Source organism: Physeter macrocephalus, chromosome 2 (genome assembly GCF_002837175.3).
Source record: "Physeter macrocephalus isolate SW-GA chromosome 2, ASM283717v5, whole genome shotgun sequence".
Lineage (NCBI taxonomy): Eukaryota > Metazoa > Chordata > Mammalia > Artiodactyla > Physeteridae > Physeter > Physeter macrocephalus.
The window spans coordinates 28472002-28489215 of record NC_041215.1 but is presented as its reverse complement, the minus strand read 5'-3'; the positions used below and the strand labels follow the sequence as shown (position 1 = coordinate 28489215).

The following is a 17214-nucleotide window of genomic DNA, read 5'->3' as shown; positions in this document are numbered from 1 at the left end:
TAATTAATATAGTTAATTAAAGAGAAAGGTACTTATTTTCTTAAAGGTAATTGATTCATTTGGTATTTTGTGCAACTAAGACCCAAAGCAGCCAAAAAAAAAAAAAAAAAAAAATCATCGAAGTATTTTGAGTGAAAGCTGATGAGCCATTCTCTTGCAGATGTGGAAACTGAGACTGACATCAGCTCTAGAGGAAGTACAATTTATTTTATTTATGTAATTAATATAGTTAATTAAAGAGAAAGGTACTTATTTTCTTAAAGGTAATTGATTCATTTGGTATTTTGTGCATTGAGTATCTAGTGCCAAGAATGAGGCAGAGCTAAACATGAAATATATATATATGTATTTTACAATTTCAACTATATATATATACACACACATATATATAAAACTAAGATTGTAAAATACAACATGTATGTATGTAAGCAGCACATATACATACATGTACGTATATATATCCTTGGTTTTATCTCTTGACTGCACAGCCTAAAAATTTTAGCATCTGGCACTTTATAAGGAGAGTTTGCCAACTCCTGTTCTATAGTCTCACCAACCAACACTTGGATGTTGCCAGTCTTTAATTTCAGCTATTCTGATGGGTCTGTAATCATATTACACTGTAATTTTAACCTTTATTTCTCTAATTTCTACATTTACTGGGTACCTAGCCATTTGGATGTTATCTTCGAAGGAGTGTCTATTCAGGTCTCTTGCCCATTTTTCTTTTGGGTTGTCTGCCTTCTTCTTACTGATAGATAGTTCTTTATATGTTCTGGATGTAAGACTTTGTCAGTTTTGTGTTGCAAGTTTCTTCTTCCACTGCATAGTTTGCCTTTTAACTTTCTTTGCGGTCTCGTTTGATGAACAGAAGGTCTGCATTTTTATTTATCCATCTTTTTCTTTATAGTTATGTTTTGTTTAGGAAGCCTTTTCTTACCTTGATCATGCAAATAGTCCCCTAATTTAGCATCTAAAACAGTGCCTCTCACAATTTCCTGTGCATCAGAGTCACCTGAAAGGCTTGACTGAACCCAGCTGGCTGAGACCCACTGCCACACTTTCTGGCTGAGCACATCTGGGGCGAGGCTGGAGAGTTTGCATTTCTATCAAGTTCCCGGGTGGTGCTGACACTGCTGGTCTGGGGTCTTTATACCTATGATCCACCAGAAGTTAGGAAGGGTCAGTTTTCATTTCTTTCCTATGGAAATCCAAGTACCATTTGTTGACAAGATAGTCTGCTCTCCACTATTCTGTAAACCAAGTGTCAGAAAGTACATGTATTTGTTTCTGGGCTCTCCAGTCTACAGTGGTCTCTTTGCCTGGCCTGGGCCAGTACCACTGTCTTGTTACTGTAGCACTATCTTGAGTCTTGATATACCGTAAACTGCCCATCCTTCCTTTCCCTTCAATATACATTTATGACCAGCTTGTCAATTTACTGTCTCTCTCTCTCTCGGAGTTTTCATTAGAAGTGAATTAAATCTATGAATTGGTTTGGAAGAATTGATACATTTACAATATTGAATCTCCTAATTCAGGCTTCTCAACCTTTTTTTCCCTAATATTCCTCCAAAGAGTCTTTTTTAGACTTTTTCCCCCTAATTACCCCCCTACCTCCATGAAATGTTAATGCCACAGATATACTGTATATCTGTGCCTTACACACAGATAAGGACAGTAAGATTTTTCATCCCTCCAGAACCAATTTTTATTCCTTCTGGGGGAGATTTCAGTCCTGTTGTGAATATGTATCCCAATCCATAGTATAGCTTTCCATTTATTTAGATATACTTTGACTTCTCTTAATAAGTTTCTAATTTTCTGTGTAGCAGTCAAACACTTATTTTTAGATTGATTCCTAGGTATTTTGGAATGTAGGGTTCATGCCCTCCTGGGTTGGCTATTCAGCTCCCAGGCAGGCTCAGGTGAACAGGTGTGGTCACTGCTGTGCAGGGCCTCCTGGGTCCCCACCTCATTAAATCTTGATTTGAGGCACCATTTTTCAAGACCTGTGGTTGAAAGTCCTAGTGTAATTCCAAACTCATTTGTCATTTGCACTATAAAAGAAAATAATATATATGGTTATAAATGGAGAACAGGCATTTGGAAAGGAGGGCCACATCTTGGAAAGCATTCATAATTAAGGTGTAAACAGCAGTGATTATTTTTTTCATGGTTTATATGAACAGTGTGAAAATGTATCAGTAGATGGCACTGTTTCTTAATAGATAAAGAAAGTCCTAAACTGGTGGAATAGGTTTGAGGAAAATATGTTTTTGTTAAATTGGAATTAAGAATAAGATAAATAAAACTAAAGAAAGTTCTGCAGAATCCCTTGTGATCTACTTCTCTGGTGAGCTTAATTAAAGTCAATGAAGACGCTTAAAGCTCTTTCACCCCCTCATTTGTGGTGGGCTGTTGCTCTAATTGTGTCTTTTCCCAGGCCAGGGAAAAGTGACAGCGTATTGTGCAGTTGGCGTGGCCAGAATAAGATCACCCAGACGGAAGCGCCGCCTGCCTTGCTTTGTGTGGCCCTGTGCTCTGCACAGAAGGCAATGCTGGTTTTCGTTTTCAGAACGATCTGTGTGGAAGACAGCATGAAACCTGAAAGGAATAAAACCCAAGCCTCCCATCACTGTGTTTTCTGTGCAGCAGAGTGGAAGACCTGGTTGCAAACCCTGCCTCTGCCGCGTACTAGCTATTTGACCGTAGCAAACCATTTAATCGCTCTGACCTCAGTTTCATTACCTGAAAAACGGAGGTAATACCTACATGACACAGGGTGTTTTGAGGAGTAAATGAGGCAACATCTGTAGAGCACTTAGCCTGGCACCAGAGAGTGACAGTGTGCTATTGGGATTAGTCCATGCTCTTTGGAACTTTAAAAGTGGCACAGAAAGTAGACCTCGTGGGATGCCAGTGATAACTGTCGTGTGCCCAGGTGACAAACATCATCGAACCTGGCTACTTGCATCGCCCTCAGGTTTGAGCTCTGCAACCCAGGCTAATGGCCTTAAGCAGTAGAACCCAAACCTGTTTGCTTCCTGGTTCCCCTGAGGAGCTTCCAAAAAGCAGCAATGCCTCGGCCCTAGAGATTCTGATTTAACTGGCCCAGGGTGGGTCAGGTCTGAGGAGGCTCCAGTGGGCAGCTGCATTGAGATGCCTGGTTTACAGTGAGCTGTCTTTACATGGTGTCACCTACAGAGGGTCTCAGGCTTGGGGTGTGGCCGCAGGTTCGTATCCGGGAGGTGTTGGAGCCATTCCTCTCCTCCTGGGCGCTGTGCAGTCCGCTCAGGTAGCTGGCTCACAGGCCATCTTTGACACCTGGTTCTGACTGGGCAGAGGTGCAGTTAAGATATAAGGGGCATGTTTCCCCCTCAGATGTACTCCCTGAAATAGAGAAATAAAGCTCCGTGAGTGAATCAGAGAGAACATGATGAGTATTGTATTTTTTCTTACCTTTTTCTTATCTTTGTGCTTCTGTGCATAGGTATGTCTGTGTGCATACCTTCCTGCTTGCTTTCTGTCATGTGTGTTTGTTCTGTTTCTTTCTATCTGCCTCTCTCTGTGTGTCTCTGCTCTGTACCTGTCTGCATCTGTTTGTCTGTCTCTTGATTCCTCTGTTGGTGAAGGGCCTGATTTATGCACCCCATGGTTACCGAGTATATTAGGGTTCTGCAGAGAAACAGAACCATTAGAAGATGATGTATGATTATATACATATAGTTATATATGTATGTCATATAATGACATACATATATAAAGAGATTTATTATGAGGGATTGGCACACACGATGATGGAAGCTGACAGGTCCCAAGATCTGCAGAGGCAAGCCTGAGACCCAGGAGTGCTGATGGTGTGAGTTTCACTTTCAGTCCAAGTCCAAAGTCAGTCCAGTGTCCCAGTTTGAAGATAGTCAGGGAGAGAGGTATTCTCCCTTACTCAACCTTTCTGTTCTATTCAAGCCTTCAACAGATTAGATGGGACCCACTCACACTGGGGAGGGCAATCTGCTTTAGTCAGTCTGCTGATTCAAATGTTAACCTCACCCAGAAACAGATACACCTAGAAAAATGTTTGGCCAAATATCTGGACACCCTGTGGCCTGGTCAAGTTAACACATAAAATTAACTATCATACCACAGAAGTCCGTATGTCCACCGTCCTAGAATTTCTGGGTCAGAAAAGTCTTAAACCAGATGACTAAGGGTCAAATCAGGCATGTCTTGTTGTTCTCCCACGCTCACGCCTGTGTTACATCCAATGATAATACACCCAGGAAGCCTCACTCTGTACGTTACCTATGTGACCACTTTTTCTAGGTCATGACGAGGTATGAGGTCACTGAACACAAGACCCCTTTTCTATCTATTCTAATAGAGTGTTACAGAACTAGGTTAAACATGGTTTATTTACATCACTGAGAAAATCTAAACACATTTCCTACTTGCACTGGCGATATTACTCAGCTGAAAGAATTCAGCAGTTTGACTATGCAACTGCCTGAACCCACTTCTTGATTGACATGTCTGGAAAAAAAAAAGAGTTTCAGTCATTCGCACCCTGTTTGCCAGGGTGAACCCCAGGGCGTTTTAGTTGTTGTCCATCAGGAAAGAAGGTTTTCCCCAAACTCACTGTCTCCCATCCTGACTTCTTTTTTTAGGTTATCTCACGCTCCGTCCTCACTGGAATTTTGCCCGACATCCCCAAACATCTAAATGCTTTATCAACCAGAACATATAGTACCCCTGGGCTGCTCCAGATGTAAACTGTCTTGTGGAAATACCTCGGAGTTTGAAAATGTCAATACAAGTTTTTCAGTATATTAATTTTATGACGTTTAAAACAGAACTTAAAAGGTTTTAAAGCAAACTGTTCTATCCAATGGGAATAAAAGAAAAGGCAGATCCATAACTATATAATAGAAATATAATAGCCTGAGCTAAAGACTATGTAATTATGCCAGTGTTTCATATTCTTTTCTGAAAATCTTTGGGACAAATTATTACAATTTTCTTGTTTTATGTGGAACATTAAAATATTTCCAACAGTGCTGTGTTTTGGAAAGTGTAGGGAAAAAAGCAGTTCCAAATATTAAAAATTGAAAACAATAAATGATAATTTCTGTGCTCTTGCCAGAGGCTAGAGGCAGAGGTAAGGCTCTGGCACAGAGAAGGCTGAAAGAGATGCAAGTGTAAGAACTGGTGGTGGAGGAAGCAGAGAGGGCGAGGCGTGGACCCTAGGAACCTCTCAAGGCTTCTTCCCTCAGGATCCTCTTGGCAACACTGGTCAGCGCTTAAACCATCCCAGAAAGTGACCGCGTGCCTCCAATCTCTAGGAGCAACTTCAGAATCATTCCGGGCCATTTATAGGTGCAAATACTTATTTCGGAGAACTGGAGGCATCCTAGTGATTTGCGTGGTAAGAGATCCACAGATTTATCTTGCCACGCTGCAGCTGCTGACTGGCGTCTTTCTCTTCATTGACTATAAACTCCTTGCAAGCAGGGTAGCAAAGACTCTCTCCTTGACCCGACTTTAGTCAGGGTGCTCTGAGCGCTCTTCTTGAATAGATCCTGATTTGGATGCTGTCCTTAGCCCACTTAGTCCAATTTAAGCAAAAATCCTGCTGGATCAGTTTATCGAAAAATCCCCTACCCTTGATATCTAATCAAATCCCTCACCCTCAATATCTTATCACCCTTGTCTGCCTTCAGCAAGAATACTGTTGAGTTGGTCTAGCAAGAGTTCTCCTTATCCCTACTGTTTCCTCTTAGTAATTTTTCATCCACTGACCTTCACCCTGCTCTTTGGCTGTAAAACCCGCCCCCCCACCTTGTCCTTGTTGTATTCAGGGTTGAGCCTGACCTCCCTCCCCTATTGCACCCTCTCACCCACCCCCCCAAATTGTGGTAGTCCCTTGAATAAAGTCTTCCTTACTGTCTTAACAGGTGTCAGAATACTTCTTTTTCTGCAGCTTGACTTTGCATCTCTAGGATCAGACACAGGACCTGGCTCATAATTGGTGCTCAATAATTTTTGAAGGGACAAAGGAATGAATGAAAGAAATAGGTAGCTTGGTTTAGCATTGCAAGCAGGGGCTTTGAAGACCACAGACCTGTGTTCAAATCCGTGTTCTGATATTTACCAGCTATAAGGTCATGGATAAACTATTGAACTTCCTTATGTTCAGCTTCCTCAGCTATAAGAATGAAGAAAATAGAACCTATTTTATAGAGTTGTTTTGAGGAGCAAATGTGATAATGTGAAATGTTGGGTACTTGGTTTTTGATCAATAATGATTGTCATTGTTATTGTTATTAGTAACAGTGATGGCAAAATGACCACCCAGCCTGGGGCGTGTAGGGAAGGTGTAATTCTCCATGTTTTCCAAGGATTTCCCATTCTGTTATAGATGAAATCGTGTCCCCCTCCCTGCCCCCCCTCCCAATCCATCTGTTGAAGTCTTCACTTACAATGTGACTATATTTGGAGATAGGGTCTTTAAGGAAGTAATTAAGGTTAAATGAGGTCATAAGGATTGGGGGCTAATCTGATAGGAATGATGTCCTTATAAGAAGAGAAAGAGACATCAGAGCTCTCTCTCCCCCAGCGTGCACAGAGGAAAGGCCATGTGTGGATATTGCGAGAAGGTAGCTATCTACAGGCCAAGAAGAGAGGTCTCACCAGAAACCTTGGCACCTTGATCTTGGACTGCCAGCTTCCAGAACTGCAAGAAAACAAATTTCTGTTGTTTAAGCCAGCCAAGTCTGGCATTTTCTTATGGCAGCCAGAGCCAACTAGTGAATATTCTAAGGCCCACTGCTGACACTTAGCCCCTCACTATGTAAACAACCCCCTTTAACCCCTCACGTTGTAATTTCTCCATCCATCATTGCATTCTTTACTTACTCAATCTGATTTTTATCAATTCCATCTAAGCCTTTGTACCCTTTTCCAGAATTTGGCTCTTCAAAGACTATTATTATCTTCTCATCAAACTATCTTTCAAATGAAAATTGATATCCCAAATTTTGAGTTCATAATTTTATGTGACCAAAGTGCTAATTAATTTTGTAAACAAGACTTGAGATGATTGGAAAAAATTACAGAGAATTAATGCAGATTGGGAAGGCTTCTTGGAGGAGCTATATCATGTGTTAAGAAGGGAGAGGAGTTTCATTATTTTGGCCAAAGAGAAGGTGGAAGCCTGCATTTTTTGAGGCATTGAGCCCATTAATGCTTGTGATTCAACTTTTAAAAGAGCAAATCCCTTTCCATGACACCATCTGGGGGAGCAGTTGATCCAGTTATTTATTGCCTAACAAACCACCACAAATTTAATGGCTTAGAATACGGATTATTTATTTTGCCCATGAATCTGAAGTCTGGCCAGGGCTTGGCAGGTCTCATAACGTCTCTGTGATGAGATGTGGGGCAGGTCTACTGCGGGCTGGAGGAGCCACTTCCAAGGTGGCTCATTCACATGACTGGAAGTCTGGTTGCTCAGCTAGACTCTGGGTCAGCTGCTTGGGCTTCCTCACAGAATGGTAGCTGGATTCCAAGAATGAGGTCTTAAGAGACAGGAAGGAAGTAGAAGCTGCCAGTTGGTAAGGACTGGTCTTGGAAACTGGCATGGTGTCACTTTTGCCTTAATGTATTGGTCAGGTTGTCATGGAGCCGATTCTACAGGAGGGACCTTAGACCTCTCCTCCTAATGGGATACCTGTCAAAGAATTTTGGGTCCATGTGTTAAATATGGCACAGCAGATTATATATATCAGGGGTTCTCAAATCCTGGCTGTATTTTAGAAACATTTTGAAGTTAAAAATAAAATACCAGTGCTTGTGACCACCTCAAGAGATTTTGGTTTAATTGGGCTAGGGGAGGCCTGGGAATCTATATTAAGCAAAATTCAAGGTGATTCTGACATGCAACTTTGGTCTGTGGGCCAAAGTTCCTGTGTGCAAGGATTGGCAAAAATGAGCCTTGAGTCAAAGGGTGAGAATGAAGCTCCTCTGGCCATCCAGAGCCTGATGCAAGAAGACACAGCTCAAGAAGTTTGCCTAAGAGTTATCCCAACACGACTGCCTACAAGATAAATTGCTTCCAAATGAGTATGGGGAAAAATCTTTCAATTAAAAGGACCTGCCATCATCATACATGTTTTTTTCTCATTTCACATTTTACCTGAAGATTGTAAATATTACTGAAAAAATCAACAATGCTGCCATATTGCCATGATCTAATTTGTCTTTTCTGATTGTGTGAAGCACGGGTAGGCATCTGGCATCACATTTCCAGACCACAGAGAACGAACGATGTTAAACATTTATAGTGTACTTAATCATCTGTCAGAAATGTACAAAAGTATAATGTCTCATTAATAATTATTAAATCATTGAGTCACACAGAAGGAGATGTTCCCCTCTTTCCTTACATAATGACCAGTAACCACTAAAACATAGGCCATTTGTGAGGCATGACCAGCATATCTGATAGTGGAAATCTGCTTGAGGAAATTAATAAAAAATCTTATTAAGAGATAGACTTTTAGAAAGGAAGAAAACGTGCGTATGGATGGTGTAATATTCAGCCAGGGCAAATAGATGCTCCCTCCCTGTTTAGAGTCAGGTTAAAATTCAGTCAGGTAATTGCTAGGAGTGAAGAGATGTGAAAGGAAATGATCTTATTTGCTTTCTGAGGTTAGATAACTCATTTCAAAATGCCCAGCTTTGGGCTTTTATTCATAAGTATATGTATCATTTTATGAATAAAAGAGATACATATTTTGATTTGAAATGAGGCTGGGCTGGAAGGTGCAATTTTTCAGGACTTGGGTTTTATTTCTGATGCTGTTCATGAGGATTTTTTATTTTATAGGAACTTTTAATATCAGGCAATGTCATTTTAGCAACATATAATGCAAGAATTGAATTACATCTGTTGTAGACTCTACCTCCCCCCCATCTTCCAATATTCAGCCCAGAGAATTTAAAGATTTAGCCTTTAAAAATTTTGCAAGCTATATTTTCCTTTACAGCAGCTGATATGATCAACTCTTCTTATTTTTCATTTTCAACCTTAAACTTTCTTCATTCTGAGTAAGAGTGAAGCTTCCTAATCTATACCTGTGACAATTGCATGATCTAGTCCACCAAGGTGGTGGTTCAAGGTTGTGTGGAATAGTTATGGGTATAACATGCTGTCTGTTTTGGCCTGATGTGGCATTCTGTGCTACCAATATTCCTTCAGTCAAACTTTTGGAGTCTTTCATACATTGCTCTTTACCATGCTAAGGCTGGGCTTTGGCAAAAAGTATTAAACACACAATATTTGCTTTTGGTGCTCGTCCTTCCAGTTCTGGGCCAGTAATCAGTAACCCCATTCCTTCCGGCCATTAGCTCTGCACCGTTGTCAGACACAGCCTTCTCATAGACCTTTGAACCATTGTGGATTGAAGCACTTGTTACCAGGAAATCGTCAGAATGTCTTGTGTGTGTTATCACGTCTCCCAGAGGTTTTGGGAAGGAGGACCACGTTTAAAATGCCTCTTAAAATTTGATAACCGCACGGCAGGGCATGGAGGAGAGCGGCGAGTCCCAGCGGACCGCGGGCTGCAGCGATGTGCACCCGAGCGGCGATCGCGGCGGCGGCGCCCCCTCATGGGCCCCCGAGGACGCCTGGATGGGCACGCACCCTAAGTTTTAGAAATGATGGAATTAGATATAGGAGATGCCACCCAAGTTTATATAGCATTCTTGGTTTACCTGGACCTCATGGAGCGTAAAAGTTGGCATGAAGTAAACTGTGTGGGATTACCAGATCTCCAGCTCATCTGCCTTCTTGGTACTGAGATAGAAGGAGAAGGGTTACAGACTGTGGTACCTACACCCGTCAGTGCTTCCCTCAGCCATAACAGGATAAGGGAGTTCTTGAAGGCATCTCGAAAATTGCAAGGTGATCCAGATTTGCCGATGTCTTTTACTTTGGCCATAGTGGAGTCTGACTCCACAATAGTCTAGTACAAATTTACTGATGGATTTAAGCTGCCAGATCCTCAGAATATTTCCCTTAGAAGATGACACCTATACTTCCCGATGCTTGCTTTATTCACACAAGATTGGATTGAGACCCCCTCAGCCTGATTTGTCTTTTATCTCAGAGATTGTCAGGGTTGACTTAGCTGGTCCCATTCCATAAGTTTTCTTTTTGAAGAATAAAACTTTCCCAGATAGAAGAATCTATTTTATTCAAAAATATAGGATAGTTGCTCTAGAACTTTCTCATCAGGAGACAGTTTAATTATAGTTGTATATAAGTTTATGCCTAGGGTGTGTTCAGAAGGGTAGAACATTGTTGAGACTGCCACCTCTTTCCCTTACTCAACCCTCTCAGTGCCTTTTGGTCACTACAGCTAGCCTGGAATGGCATTTCAGGTACACCTTGACACCTGGAGGGTTTACTTTAGTCTGCTTTTTCATCCCCAATAGAAAGTATTCTTTCAATTGGTTTTTTCATGTTGCAATTACTGTCACTTCCCTCTTTGGTTGACTTTAAATCAAAACTAAAAATATGCTCTTCCGGAGTGTAAAATTACATGTCTAGATTAATAGGGACCAGAGAATTGCTACCTACAAGAGTACTGGGTCTTTTTTTTCCATTCTTATTACCACCACCTGTACTGTATCATAGCTAGACTATTACAAGAGAGATAGTAGGGGACAGTGTTAACCTTAAAAACATCTTTCTTAAGTAAACCCAGTTTTTCCACTTTTGTTAATATCTCCCAATTAAGTTGCCTAAAGTATAAACAATTATATGCACAAAGATGTTTCAAGTGACATTTTGGGGCATATAATAATCCAAATTATAAATGACTTAAAAGTTTAAGACAAGGGTCAGCAAAATTTTTCTGGAAAGGGTCAGAAAGGAAATATTTTAGGCTTTTCAGGTCATATAAGCTTTCTCACAACTTCTCAGCTCTGCTGTTTGTAGGACAAAAATAACCATAGACAGTATCTAAATGAATGGATATGGCTGTATTCCAGTAAAACTTATTTGCAAATACAGGGCCATAGTTTGCCAACCACTGGTCTGGGGAGATAGTCAGTGAACATATATAGCTAGTGAATGGTGTGTTATGTACCCATTAAAAATTAGTAATTACTGAAAAGCATGAGAAAATATTTACTAACAAAAGCAAGATACAAAAGTATATGAATGTGTATGACTATGGCTATAAATAACACACCAAGTATATAATAAAAAGATGACAAAATAAATTACTAACTGGTTATAATAGGATGGCAGGGCAGGAAATGGATGACTTTGTCTTTCTTCAATATTTTAGTTTTTCTCTATTCGTATTACTTTTATAATAAAAATGTTTAAAAAAAATTTGGTAAGATTTACTTTCATGTAAATTTGCCTGAACAAATGAAAAATATCTTCCCCTCCCTTGTCCATCAATGATGTAAAGCATTTATAAGGATACATTTAATTTTTTAAAACACCATAAATAGGATTAGGTGAGAAACAAGAAAGAAATGTACTGGTGGAGATATGAAAAGAGGCCAGGAATGAAGGCAAAACAAAAATGCAGACTATACAATCTGTTACTCTTGAAACAGATGGGCCTCAAATTGTTCTGTAAGTATTCTAGAAACGAAATGACATGGAACATTTGCTTGGTTGTACTATTCAGAGTACATGAGAATAAAAACAAACCCATCCCTAAGGAGAGGCACAATTCATTTTGATATTATGGCAAGTATAACATTCCTTCTGGGATTCTCTCTAATGAGCACACTGTATAATGCAACAGTGTCCTCAACCTCCTCTGTGTAGAGACCTGAGGTTCCACTGGTGTGTCTCTTGTGTTTCTCAGTGTAGACTGATGGTGTCACACCAAAGCCCAAGTCAGTGAAAGCCTTTGAGAATATGAAAGGGAAAAAGGCGAAAGACAGTCTATTTCACAAATTCCTGCTGGTCTAGCTTAATTCAAGAGTGGACCTTAGAATATCTGGATGGAAGGATAAAAAGGATAGATTTTACACATTCTCCATCATAATTTTTTCTCTAAACTGAGCTTTTGATAAATACCAGAAGGCAGCAGCATGTTTAATGTTACACTTGCTTAAGGTGTGCGCATTTTGTGTCACCAATTCAGTAATGGACCCAAAGGCCCTAACAGACAGTGGCTGGGGGTAAAAAGTGGACACACCCTGTGAAAACAGGTGCTGAGAGAGGGCTTACCTGAATCAATGTCCATTCCACTCTGGTAAGAGGTCAGCTGAAAGAATCTCTGTGTGCAAGGGCCGAGGGCTGAATTGTGTTTTACTATCTCTAAGCATTTTTGCAATTACTGTTGCAGGAACATGAGAATCAAAGAAGTAGGGCTGACAAATGATAATAGTCAAGGTGAATCATTGCCAAAGGTAGAGGGAGTGAGGAAGTAAGATGGCTGATTTGTGCAGATTCTAAGATACGTCTAAATGGAGCTTTCTGGCAAAGCAGTTGATTTACTTGTCACTTTATTCTTGCAATACGTGAAAACACATGGTTTAGTTCTCTCTATTTTTTTCATTCTCATCTTCCATAGATAGATCGATCTCCCTGTGCCTTCCCCTGGAGGTTTTGGAGCTCACTGTCTGTTGTATGGCTTCTCGGAACCAGTTACCCTCAGAGAGCAGGGTGCCAAGCCTACTCATATGGTCATATAAAGACTTCAACCCTATATTCTGTTAATGACAGAGGTCCTGGTGTCAAGGAGAGAATTGTTTCCATTTTCTTATATTTAAATTGAGTAATAAGATAATGGCTAGGAATTACCATTAGCAACACAGATATGAGAGGTCATTCTAACTTCCTCACTAGAATAATTGTTGGGAAGCCATAGTTTTTTGCTGAATGATTTTGGGACCTAATTACTGAATCTGAAAGGCTGTTTTTAAAATGTCAGTAATGGTAGAAAAAGATCCTTTATTCTTAAAGACCAGCCAGGAATGAGCAGTACAAAATGTTCTCATTAAAATTTCCCTTCTCTTTTTAAAATAGATGATCAAAGACATCCTGGCATTTCTATCATTTTAGGAGATGTATATATATATGAGGAATGGCACATAGGAAGACTCAGATCTTTACGACACGTGGAAGTTCACAGAATAAGAGAAAATTCAAAGTGGAAGGCAATGTCTAGCCCAGCCTCCTCATTTTGCAGGTGAGGAAGCAGTGATCTACAAGGGAGGCATTACTTATAAATGTCGTTAAGTTTAATGGCAGAGCAAGTATTGGGTCCAGGGTTCCTCTTTCTGAATCTAGTGGGCTGTCAGTGGTGTCTAGGAGATGCTGGCTGCCCCATTCCTCCTTGCTCCTATAATGTCTACTTTGATGTTGCCATAATATGCCCAGCCCCAGTGAGACAGATGGTGACTATCATGGTAATGTTGACTGAAAAAAAGGCATAACCTAAAAGTGGAGAGTTATGTTTTATTTGGCGAACTTTCTGAGGACTTCAAGCTCAGGACACAGCATCTCAGATAACGCTGAGAAAACTGTTCCAAAGAGTCAAGGGGGCAGGGGGAATCAGGATACATAGGAGTTTTTGCAACAAAGAGCAGGTATTCGGAACATCAAAAGATTACTGTTAATTAAAGAAAACCAGATATCTCAAGTTAAGGAATTTAGTTCTTCTCTATGTATGGGAAGATGCAAGAGTCTGGGCTCACTGAAATCATTCCTTTGATATGCACCTCAGCTCTCTGGGGCCAGTATCCTGTGTTTTCTCATCCTGAGTCTCCTCAGGGTGCACCATGGGGGTGGCTGCAGGGGCTGACTGCTAGATGGGCTTGGCAGTGGGCAGCCCGTTTGTCTCCATCCTGGGTCCCCTCAGAGGTCACCGTCCCAGCAGCTGAAATGTAATGGCTTGATGGCTGCAACATCCTTTGTTTACTGATATGGCAGGCAACGTTTTAGTTCTCAGTAATCACGTTCCTCTTTGCTAGTGGGTATGCTGTGGACTATGCTATATGAGAGGAGCGTTGCTGGTGCCCTTTGGAAGAGTTTTACCTCCCTGACAGGATGAGGCACTTGAGATTAGAGCCCTTTGGCTAACACTTCCCTTGCTTTCTCTTTCGGACACCCTCACGGGACTATGCAAGGCTTAGAGCTGTGACAACTCCCTTTGCGACCATAAAAAGGAGACTGTTGCCTCTGTATTGAAGTCTGCAGACTAGAAAGAGAAAATTAGTCTCATCCTTGTGGACATAACTGATCTCTGAGCAAGGCTGCAACTGACTACATCTTCTAATTAGGTGAGCAGAACATTCCTTTGATTTAGGACAGGCAGGAGGAGGGTGCTTGAATAGACAAGAGGCCCATGTGTTTGGAGAGCAGTGAATGAGAGGGAGTATAGAAGGAGGTGAGGTTAGGAGGTAAGGGGAGACCAAATCAGGTAGGGTTTTGTAGCTTGTTAGGGACTTTTAGCTCAGTGAATGGGAAACCATTGGAGAGGTGTAGGCAGAAGCATGCTGGGTTCTGACTTATGTGTAACTGAATCCCTCAGGCTATGTTGAGAATAGACTGTTGAGGTCAAAGATAGAATCAGGAAAACCTACTAGGACTCTACTGACATAATCCAGGGGAAAGATGGAGGTAGCTTAAGCTAAGACAGTAGTGGTAAAATTGTCTAGAAGTCATCAGAATCTGGATACATACTAAAGGTAAAGATAATAATGAATCTTGATGTAATAAGTAGAGAGAGAGAGATGGTGATAAAGACAGAGAGATAAGGATAGAGAAAGAGAGTGGGGGGGAAGAGAGAGAGAGAGAGACTACAAGATTTTGGGCTGGAGCGATGGGAAGAGCAAAGTTGCCATGAATGTGACCTAGTTGGGGTAGACAGAAAGAGGAATGAAAGTTGGGGGGATGATAAGAGGTTCCATTCTAGACATGTTAAGTTTGAGGTGCCTATTAGACTTAATGGTAGTGATGTTAAATTGGTTGTCAGATCATGATGTCTGGAGTTCAGGGGAGAAATGCATGCTGGAAACGTAAGTTTGAGAATTTTTATCATATTGATTGTATTTAAAGCCATGGAGCTAGATGTGATCTGTAAGGGGCTAAGTATGGAAGGGAAAGAGAAGAGATGCAGACGTTGATCTCTGGGGTGCTCCAACATTTAGCGGTGAGGAGAAACTGGAGTCTGAGAAGGCGTAACCAGGAAGCTAAGAGGAAAACCAGGATAGAGTGTGATCCTGGAGGCCAAACCAAGAAAGTGTTCAAGGAGGAGGGAGTAATCACCTGGGCCAACAAAGCCAAGTTGGCTCAAATCCCCAGCCAGGGTATAAGGGGACACTCAGGGTCTCCTTCCAATATTTTCTAGTGGTCTTGGGGGTGGTGGGGAGGGGGAGAAGGGATACTTGCATGTCTTCAAGTTGCCTCTGACACCACAGTCTTCTAGTTTAGACTTCTTAATCTCTACTTGCGTTTCGACGACTCCATACACTGTCCCATTTTGCTACCACATCACTATACTGGGGACTTTCTTGACCATCTCCTCTCTCCAGTCCACCAACTCCAGGCTGCATGTGTGGCAGACTGAATGGAAGATTTAGGGCGTCTGGGGGGGGTGATACCACAGGGCAACACAACATTCAATGGAATGAATCAGCCAGGATAGGCTGGGTTATGCTATGGTAACAAACGACTTCAAATATCAATGACTGAAACGAAGAAATAAAATTCTTCAATTGGGCATGTAAGATTTGTGTATTTCACTTTCTGTACATTTTGCCAAAAAAGAACTGCAAACAAATATTGGGCTCTACTTAGCAACATGCATGCTGAAGTATTTAGGGATGATATGTATTGATGTCTGCAATTTACTTTGAAATGCATCCAAAAAATAAAATATATTGATGAGTGGATAGAAGGATGAAAGGATGGATAGATATGTCCTTTATAACCTAACTTGGAATCTTATGCAGCACTGCTTTCATGCATTCTGTTTGTGGAAACTGTCACAAAGACTTGTTCAAGGTCAAGGGGAGGGGAAATAGATTCCAGCTCTCAATGGGGGGAGTGGCAACATACTGGAAGAGTATGTGAAACTAGAGATATTGCTGTGGTCATTTTTAGAATATGCAGTCCGCTGCAGCTGCATCTAATATTTTTCTTAATGGGAATGTGTATAGCAGCAGTGCTGAGGAAGCCTCCAACAGCTGAGGTGATGCTTGGGCATGGTGTAAGGAGTGATAGAATCTGACAGTCTGATCAGGTAGGCAGGACATATTTATTATTCCCAATTTGCATATGGGGAAACTGAGGCATAAGAGTTGACAAATATACCCAAGGTCATGTGCTTTCATGAAGGAAATACTGGAAGTGGTTTCTAGTCTCCTGAACCTCAGTTCACCTCCTGAGACAGCCAAGAGATTCTCACCCAGGCGTGAGGCATTTCCTCAACCTGATGCAGGAGACACGACAGAATCTCCAAGAGTGGAACCTGAGAGCTTTTATCTGTCAAATGGAAAGACACTTTTTAGAAAAGGTGAAAAATTCTTTATTAGATCTTACTGCTGCAATTAACTGTAGAACGTTTTGTTGAGTTCTTTGATTCTAAAATCTATTCATTTAACCAAGAATCCTTAATATAAAATCCCAGATTCTGAAGATTTTAGGAAGTATGCTTGAATTTAATGAGGGAAAGAAAAACCTTTACTTCTTAGAGTTAATTCCTTGAGGAGTTAGAGGTGAATTGATGAAATGAGTTAGTGACTTACTGCTTTCCCCTCATGTCCGATTTCTGTAAACCTTTAGCGATTATTGAATGAGAAGAGTACTCTCTTTCCTTAGAGATCTTCAGGTCAATAAACGTTTATTGAGAACTTTCTATGTGCTAGAAACTGTGTTATATATTGGGGGAACACAATACACACACCGTAGTATCTCCTCTGAAAAAGCTTACACATAATTTATTTGAACGCCAAACAAGAAGTGCTATGATATCTAGATATGTACGCACTGCTATGCTGGTATTGAAATTAGTTTGGGAGGGAAGGGGCAGTCTTGCAGTAGAGGATGCTGGGCAGAGTCAAGAAGGAATTGTAGGAGTTCCCCAGGAACTTTCCAGGATGGTGGGAAATGTGGATTTGTAACCCCTTTTGTTTTCCCTTACTCTGCTGCTCTCTGCTTGAGCTCCGCCTTTC

General features: G+C 41.0%; 1 protein-coding gene across 1 annotated transcript; it reads left to right on the top strand.

Annotated features, from left to right (window-relative positions):
* Positions 1–9586: 9586 nt before the first annotated feature.
* LOC102976851 (tRNA-splicing endonuclease subunit Sen15-like) lies at positions 9587–10548 on the top strand. The gene is given in 2 exon segments (XM_055087214.1): positions 9587–9707; positions 9710–10548. Coding segments are annotated over 2 exon segments (441 nt in total). The 3' UTR covers positions 10030–10548.
* Positions 10549–17214: the final 6666 nt, after the last annotated feature.